Below are 9,337 nucleotides of genomic sequence, written 5' to 3'. Positions count from 1 at the left end.
CAATATGTAGCTATGGACATTTTTACAGTAATGGATATTTGAAAATAGCAGCAACATCAGAGATGTGCAAAATGACAGCAGCATGTTATTTAACTTGACTGAGGTTTCTATCATTATATTTGCTTTTATTTGTTCCTGCTGTTGGAATCTTTATTCCACTCTGGATTCTTGTGAGTGTAGTCTTTGTTAACTTTATTATAAAAAATAAATAAATAAACAATTTTGAAAACTTCGCTTTTCATTATTTTCCTGCTTTGTGTGTCAACTTTCACGGTTGCTAAGCAACAGAGCATACGGCGGTAAAACCCTCCGAAATGTAGACCTGTTCGAATTCACAGCCAAAACTCTTCCGGTCTCCTTATTTTCAAGGACTTCGAAGGATCCAGTCTAGGTAGACCGCGTCCTTGGAGGATGCAGCCCAGGTTTTCGAACAGAGCCAAACTGTTTGCAATCCGCCAATCTAACAAAGAAGAAGAAGCTTAAACGATTATTCACACTCTATACCGGTTGGTGGCAGTAATGTGCTCGTTAACGTTTTTGCTAACAGCCCATAAACTCCGTGAGAAGAAGAAGAAAGGGTGTCGCTGCCAGACGAAGTGGGTATTCCTCGGTTCTGTCGGAGCTGATTCTGGCTGCTGACCGCTGGACAAGAAAGCGCCGCCGCGATGCTCTTATCCTGGTGTGTTATTCCTGGTGCACTTCACCATGTTCTTAAATCTTCTTGTGACTAAGACGCGTAGAAATCGACGCCGCTTTGCTGCAAACAACAACTACAGGAAGGTGAGTTAAATTTAGCAGAATTTCATAAGATCAATGTGGTATTTATTATACACACAATTTAATCTCACAGCAACTTATTTTGAATAATTCTGAAAACCTAAATATATCACTAACTGTTTCTTTTTCAAACCGGGTTCAAAGTCCTATAAGGAGTCACCAACCAAGGACAGTCGTTAACATGTAGTGAATTTGTGTTTGTTATTATTTCCCTTTAACTCCTGAAGAAATCTGCTTTTTTTATTATTATTATTTGTATTTTTGTTACTGTGCTGGACCGAGTTTGAATTGATCAGATATTGGGTTGAATTAAATAGAACAATCATATACTTGCTCAATTCAGGCTTTCAGCAGTAAGCTTACACCATGAGGACTGATATTGTAGAGTTTATTAAGAAGAGTGACGTTTGTTAGTTTGTTTTTATAAAATGCATTTGCTGCTATGTCATTGATCTGCATTGCTGTTATTTCCTTATGCTTCTTTCATCCTGAGAAATAGACTCAATATTTTTTTTATTTTTTTTTACAAATATGTCTTCTTGTTTAGTTTGACAAAAAATATGCCTATTGTGCAAATTTGTCTCTGGCATAACAGAACATATCCTGTGATAAACAGATCTACAGAAACTCTTTGTTCTAGCCAATCTACCGCAGCATTAAGGTAAGAATCAACCAATTTCTAAAATCATTTGGACTGTAGAGCCAGCATTGAGATCATTAAACATTGTCAATTTAGCCATATCTTAAAATTTTGGCAGCTTTAGCTTCAGAGACATAAATTCTGCATTCTAAGCACTATTTGAGTCGTATCCCTCTTGGTACCAAATATTTTTCTTTTTCTTCACGCTGGATCTCATCTAGTTTCCACTCTATGCTTGGAAGTGCTAACTGGCTTAGCCACGGTATGCTACTTCCTTGTTTACCCCCTGTGCACATGCAGTGTCATAGCTCAGCTGTAATTGTAAATACACACAAACAGCTTTAAGTCTAATAAAAAACCAAATTGTAAAAGACTTAAAACAACAAATGACAGAGCAGCAGGATGTCACATTAATTTATAAAAAAAACTTTGTAGTTTTTCATCTTTATACACCAGTAACTCACTCTGGTTTCATACCTAACTAGGTAACTAGGGCTGATATCATAATAGTGATTGATCTATGACTGAAATATTCTTCACCTAGATTAGTAATCAATTAATCATTAGGTGGAAAATAGAGACTAAACCATGCCTTTTGCAACCCTCTTAGAACAGTAAATATGCTAAAATTTGAGTTAAAAAAAAAGTTTCTGTCTGTCAGTAAACTATCCAGTAGAGCTGGGTATCGATTCAGATTCACCAAATCGATTCGATTCATGATTCAGTCTGATTTTTGATTCAGTGAAGGCTATCCCACAGTTACAATTTTACTTAGATATGAAAGGCATTAGCTAAAAAACTAATGAAACCAACTTTAAAATGTAACCACATACAGTTACCTTCATCATGTACTTTTTATTTACCATGACCAAAATCCCATCTTAAACCATAAAGATGTCTGATCTGTGCACATGGAACTGAAGTCAAATGAGGGGCGTTGATTGGGTGATCAATCAACACCCCTGTGATTGGCCTGTGATCCTGAGAAAAAACAAAAAGTCTACAGCAGAATGGATCATGAGCTCCGGGGTTATAAACGTCCTTAGGGGAACAAATGTCTACAATGACCCAAACACAATGACTTAAAAAATGGCAGAATTCCTCTTTGACAACATGAGATAGTTAATTAGTTCAGAACACCTGCCCTCTGTCTTCTCTATGACGGTTCCAAGGCCACATGTAAATGCCTGTTGTTGTTCTTCTGTCTTGTTTGTTGCCGCTGCAAAAAAAACCCCAAAAAACAGCTGATTTGTTGCAAAGTTGTTTTTATGTATTGTTTTTTTTTTTTTGCAGTAGCAGTCATGGCGGAGGCCGGAGCCCATCTGACCTCAGCGGCTGTTAATGAACTGCCATCCATCTTTGAAGTTCTAGCCCAGGACTCTCTGATGGAAGCAGTCAGACCTGCACTGAGACACGCCATCATGGTTAGGCTAAACTGGAACCCGTCCAATCTGGTTGTCAGCAGGGCTTTATAATATTATCCCTCTGCTCTCACCGTCCTAGGTTCTGGCTGAATCCAACCCTTCACGCTTCGGTTTCCTGTGGAGATGCTTTGACGAGCTTTACCTGCTGCTGGATGTCCTCCTGCAGAACCACTTCCTGTCCCACTGCAGCGCCTCCTTCTCTGAGAACTTCTATGGACTGAAGAGAGTCCCAGCACGACGGAGCCTCCCCGCACGCCTGGGCCTTGGCAGGAGTTTGAGCTGCAGGTCCCTGCTGCTCCTGTGCCTGCTGCCGTACCTGCGGGCCAGGCTTGAGGCCATGCTGGCTCAGCAGAGGGAGGAGGAAGACTTCTCTATCAGGCTGGCACAGACCTGGAAGCTGAGATTGTACCGAGCAGCAGTGGCAGCATACCCATATATCAGCTCGGCCTACCAGGCCTGGGTCTTCTGCCAGCATCTGCTTTTTGTTTTTGGAGTCAGCAGGACGCACAGTCCCCTGCTGTGGTTGGCCAACGTCAGATTGGCAAGACTCAGTGGTCAGGACCTCATAGATATGGAGCACAAATCCAGCCCTGCGAAGCCAGCAGATGGGAGGTTCGTGATCTTAAGGACACACGTAGTGGGATGCTAAGCTGGTTTTTCTGATAAATGTTATATTGGTTTCCTCTCCAAGTGGTTCTGTCCCAATTAGACTGATACACTGAATTCTATTGTGCATGAAGGCTCCTAATATGGCATTACATGAGAAAAGCTCCATGAAAATATGCAGCGTGCCCTTCAGAATCAGTATTTACAGCTGAGATGATGCACTTCTGCACCACCAGCAGACAGAGAGCAAACGTTGAAGGCAGGAGTGAAGGGAAAGATTTCTGGGCTTAATGGCAAATACCCAAAATAAGAAAGAAGACATGGGTGCAGCAGAGAAAGTTTTTAGTAGTTTTAACAAAACAAACGATATTCAACAATTTAGAATTGGGGCAGGGAAATATGATCTCAAATCTAAATCACAATAATTTGGGCAGTTTGACCTTTATGCGAGGGTAAAGATGTATATATGCACGATAAATGCTCCGGCTCCTGTATGACAAATAAAAGCATGTGCAAGAAATGCAACTGATTTATTAATAATTTACTTATTCAATAAATCACATTACATATTAGTTTTATTTAAATATTAAAGTCTTGAGCCCATTCAGGTTTAAACTTTAAACAACATCTCATTGAATAGGAGAAAAATGTTTCCTCTCTTGTAAACAGTTTTGTGCAAAGGTAATGTAGCCTTTTGCATATCTTTGAACTCCACAGTGTGGCTTTGCTGCACGGGGAGGTTGGATGTGTTACTTTGGGTATTCCAAGACAGTTTTCAGAAAAACTTTGCATTTCGTGTCCCTTTGCTCATCATCTATGGTGTAATTTGTGTGCCTCTGAACTGAGTGTGCAGTGAGAAAAATGTGCATCGTTTAAACTCGTACAACCTCAAATCCGATCTGCTGCCCATTTAACTCCGACAAACCGCTTTCAACTTTTTCTCTGCATGCTCAGCTTAATCTCTGCTATCACTCAGCTTCACAGGATTAACTAATGTAATTTCGTTTACAGCCCTGTTAACGCTTCAATGGGCTCATCCACCATTCTCTTTGTGTGTTCCGACTGGATCGGTGGAGTCATGTGACTCCCCACATGCTGCAGTGTCTTAAAGGGGAAGGAACCACCCAACATCGCACACAGGAAAAACAGCAAAATCACGTTTATTTCATTCACCGACATGGGAAAAGCAATCCGGTTTATCGCCCAGGCCTAATTAGAATACCGATTTTTATTAGTCATTGATTCCTAAAAAAGGATTCCAACTTGAGAAACTATGAATCCATTCATCTTTCAAACCATTTATCTTTGTTCATCTGTCCATCTGCTAACGTCGCCATTTGTTAAATAATCTGTCCATTTTTCTCTGCTTTCATTCATTATCTCCTTCATCTGTTTGTTTCTTTCATAGATTCATGTATCCTTCTGACTCTGAAGTCAGTGTTTTTGCAGACTTTAGATTAAAACCTGATCTTTGTGAAGTATCTGTAAAACAAAAACAAAAAAAACGTAATAGGTAAATTTAGCTAAAAATGCTTTAAAACTAGAAAAGCAGACTTCCGCCAAGCAGCCAATTTTGTAAATCACAATTTTATTGTGATTTACACCTAAAGGTAAAACTCCTATAATCTAGATTATTACCAAGCGTTAATGAATCATAGCTTAGAATCTTCTTTCTATCTTTGGGAAAAATCCCCTTAAAATCTTTTCATAAGTTTCTAAATAAGGCCCAGTGTGTGTCTGCAGCCTCTGGTGTTTGTTCTGCTCTCACCGTCATTCACTCTGCTTTCTTGTTTGATGAGCAGATGTTGACTTTGAGCAAATCGTGGCTCACTTTTCCTGTGTTTTTGTCTTTATTCTAAAAAATTCTGTCAGATGCTGAAGTTGTCAATAGTCACTGCTGCCATCTTCTGGTTCAGAGGGGAACTGCTTGTCCTGCCAAATAATGTTAAAGAATCCTTTAGAAAATGATGTAGATCATCACCAACATTTAACGGTTTGTTCTTTGGACTGAGGTGCACCTTTGGTGACAATTTTATTAAAATCCGTTCATAATGTTTCATGTTATCCTGTACCCCGACCGACATACGGACAAAACAAAACAAAACCTCCTTGGCAGAGGTAATAATCTGGAAATGTAAGTTTTAAAGTCTTACATTTTAAAAGGGGAAGTTAAGGGACCCTGTTTAGAAAGGGCCAGCAGCACTTTCTCTGTTTCAAAGGGAAAATGTTGTTACATTCACTAAACAAACAGCTGCTATATTTTATTTAATAGGACATTTAAAAAAAATCTAATAATGTCTTCTTTCACCTGAAGAAACAATATTTCAGTGTTTTCTTTTATCATTCCTCTTCCTTTGTTTTACAGGGTTTCCATAGGTCATTAAAAATCATTAAACTATAATTTTTTAATTTAAGGCCTTAATTGGCATTAAATTTAATTAAATGTGATTATCGTGGCATTTAAAATGCTTTATTTAAAAAAAATAAATTTTTAATGAGAATTTTGTCAGATACATTACATCAGATATAACTGGTTCCACATGTCTGCGCAGAAATGCTTCAGGTTGATCGTAAAGCTGTATGTCGGAAGAGAAGCTCGAGGCGGAGAAAAAGCTAGCGAATGGGAAAACAAAAATTTCAACAAAAGTGGCTGAAAAAATTAACATCTTATTTGGGGAAAAAAAAAAATTAGGAGGGGAAAAATGTCAGTGGCCTCCACCTGTAAAATCATTCTTGTTTTGATGCTTGTCTCGTTGTTGCCCCTCTAGGGCACCTGTTGTTCATTTCATTAACATCAACTCATTCCTGTATAAACCCTGTTTAAGTAAAGATGATCCTGCATGCAACAGTTTGGCTGAACTAAGGTGTAAATCTGAGTCTAAACCAAGAAACATGTTCCTATGTTTGCAGGCTGGTGCAGAGAACATGGTGGCTGCTGTCCCAAGCCGCACAGGGTGCAGCCGTCTCCCTCTCCACCTCCCTCTCTCTGGGCGTCTTCTTCCTACAGTTCCTGGAGTGGTGGTATTCCTCAGAAAACCAAAGCACGGTGAAAACCGCTACCTCCCTGCCAGCTCCTCCACCCCCGCTCCATCTGCAGGGCCTCGACACGCAGGCAGCCGCCGACAAGAAGAATTGTCCCCTGTGCCTAAAGCTGCGGACCAACTCCACCGTACTGTCGACATCAGGCTTTGTCTTCTGTTATCGCTGCGTTTACGCTTACGTCAAGGCTAACCGCTGCTGTCCGCTCACTGGATTCCCCACAGAACTGCAACACCTCATCAAGATCTATGAGCCGGAGAGTTAACTTTCTGAAGGCTGCTTTGGCTGCTGACCCTCTTTGGAGAAATGTGGCCTTCCTTTTATCTCAATTCCTAACTCTGCTTGTATCAACAGCTCTATAGAAAGGACTTTATAAAGAGTAGAATTATCCCTCTTTGCTGTGAATATTTTACTCTCAGTGTTGAGAAATTTGGATCCAATGGTGTTTTTTACTTAGCATTGATAAATAAGCATTGATTAAATAAAGATCATAATATATATTCTAGTGCTGCTAATAAAGTCTGTTTCAGCTTCCTTTGCAGAGCTTTTTCAAATTTAGCCACATTGCAGGATTCCCATTGAGTCTTGGTTGAATCCAGATATATCCTCTTCACCTTTCATGGGCTTCAAAGTTGTCCATATTTATCAAAAGGTTAAAATGTGTATTACTGAAGTAGAAGTATAAATCCTACTGTTTAAAAACACTTTTGTAGTAATAAGGACATCAATTTAAGCTTTTTACTGCAGTAAAATTGTAAAAGCACCATTTTTAAAACTACTTAAAGTATAAAATTAAAAGTAATGCAGTAAGAAATGTTAAGGACAGATGCTCAATCCATCAATTTCTTTATTGTCAACTACAATTTGCCATGCGTGCCACAGAACACTGCCGTTGGCACGATCTCACGGCTGCGTGCTTACTAGCACAGCTTTAAAATTAAAGGAGAATTTTTTTTCTACAATTCTGTTTGATAGCTTCCTTATACTTGCTTATATGGCTTAGCACCTAAATACATCACAGACTTGCTATCAGTGTATCAACCCTCCAGACCACTCAGGTCTTCTGGCTCCAGCCTGCTCTGCATACCTAGAACCAGAACTAAACATGGAGAAGCAGCATTTAGTTCCTATGCTCCACTTATCTGGAACAAACTTCCAGAAAACTGTAAAAGTGCGGAAAGCCTGAGTTCCTTTAAATCAAGACTAAAAACACATTTGTTTAGGATTGCCTTCGACTGTTCTAGTTAAACAATTCAACAAAAACATGTTTTCTTTAATCCAACTGTTTTTAATATTCTTTTTTTTGTTTATTTTATTTTATTTGTTTTTTATTTTTTCCTACTTGCTTTGATTCTGTTTTATCTTCCTGTATTTTAATCATGTAAAGCACTTTGCATTGTCTTTGTACTGAATTGTGCTATACAAATAAATTTGCCTTGCCTTATACTTAATTTTCTTAGTTTTATAACTAATTGCAATAGTGCCAAATTTAACTTTGCATCATCTTGAAAAACTTATTTAATTTGGTATGCAGTAAACCACAAATAAATGAATTATTTGAATAAAACTAATTATTTTGATGGATTTTATTTTTAAATACCAAAAAATTAGCTTAAATTAAAGAACTAACAAGTCTATAATTAAAATGTAAGGAATAGAAGTAAAAAGATGTCCAGGTAGCCAAAGTTTCTAAGATAAATTATTTTCTGTTTCCAGCTTCCTGGAGCTCACTGACTAAAGCGGGGCTGCAGTAGACAGGCGCCACTGTCCCCTCTTACCCTCCATCAGTAAGCAATGCTGGAGAAGTGTCTTGCCCAAGGACACATGTTTAAAAGGCAGACTTGAAGCGATGACCACTCGGTTGTACAGAAAACAGGTACAGGTTGTATGAACTTCCTGTAATATGTATGAACTTCCTGTGGTTTGGCTGCTACCTTGGCCAGGTCTCTCTTGAAAAAGAGATTCTGAATCTCAATGGGACTTCCTGGTTAAATAAAGGTAAAAAAAAACTTAAAAAAAAACTGCTGCATCTGAAGGTACTGTCAGATGCAAGTAGACATTCTTAAATATATCTGCTTCAGAGATGTATGAAGGATTCCATAAATAACAGAACAGAACCAGGCTCAGTATGAGCGGCAATCTGCCAAGGCAGACTGGGGTTCAAGGATGTTCTGACAAAGAAAAAGGAACATAGAAGCTGATAAGACAAAGATACTTTCCATAAATACTTTCTATGTAAGTAAAGGTAACACTAACTAGCTCCAGAGCTGTCTCTGTTTAACAATGAAATGGTTAAGCAGACAAACCCTGAGTTGGTTTGCATATCAAAAGGGATGAAAGATAGAACATCCAGTTGGTCACAGTGAGAGCTGAGATCATAGCTATACGTAGGAGAGAAACAGGATTAAACACTGAAGGGGGAAAAAAAGCTACTATGACGATAATAACCAGAGAGAATACTGTTAAGGGTTTAACTAACAAAAACTACAGCATTGGAGAATAGAAATAGAACAAGGCAGAACAGTTAAAACATAGTGGAGGGGATAATCTGAAACACTAACTATAGGCTTCATCAAAAAGGAAAGTTTTAAGCCTAACCTTTAAAGTAGACAGAGTGTCTGCCTTACAGACTAAAACTGGTAGAGTGGTAGACTAAAAGACTTCCCTGCCATTCTACCTTGAGGAACTTCTAGAAACCACTAGTAAACCAACAGATCAAGAGCATATGTTAGATAAGGAACAATCAGATCACTGATATCAGATGGAGCTTGGCCATTGGCCAGCTTGGCATATTCAGCTGAATATTGATTATATATTCTCCAGATGCACAGTATTTATATTTGTAAAAACA

At 38.7% G+C, this 9,337-nt stretch overlaps 1 protein-coding gene across 4 annotated transcripts; it reads left to right on the top strand.

Annotated features, from left to right (window-relative positions):
• The first annotated feature begins 447 nt into the window (after positions 1–447).
• Positions 448–6,986, top strand: pex12 (peroxisomal biogenesis factor 12). Of its 4 annotated transcripts, none has more exons than XM_038307874.1 (5): positions 448–780; positions 1,394–1,438; positions 2,711–2,841; positions 2,921–3,453; positions 6,358–6,986. In XM_038307874.1, exons 3-5 carry the CDS (start codon positions 2,719–2,721, stop codon positions 6,749–6,751), a joined length of 1,050 nt encoding a protein of 349 aa, XP_038163802.1. In that variant the 5' UTR covers positions 448–780; positions 1,394–1,438; positions 2,711–2,718; the 3' UTR covers positions 6,752–6,986. The 4 variants fall into 4 exon arrangements, with proteins under 4 accessions (XP_038163802.1, XP_038163801.1, XP_038163800.1 ...); XM_038307873.1 differs by having other exon boundaries at positions 1,373–1,438; XM_038307872.1 differs by lacking the exon at positions 1,394–1,438 and having other exon boundaries at positions 2,714–2,841.
• The last annotated feature ends 2,351 nt before the right edge of the window (positions 6,987–9,337 follow it).

The sequence above is a fragment of the Cyprinodon tularosa genome, unplaced genomic scaffold (assembly GCF_016077235.1).
Source record: "Cyprinodon tularosa strain WSP-4 unplaced genomic scaffold, ASM1607723v1 ctg622, whole genome shotgun sequence".
Classification (NCBI taxonomy): Eukaryota; Metazoa; Chordata; class Actinopteri; order Cyprinodontiformes; family Cyprinodontidae; genus Cyprinodon; species Cyprinodon tularosa.
Note: the sequence above shows the minus strand (reverse complement) of the source record. Positions and strands in the feature narration are given on the sequence as shown.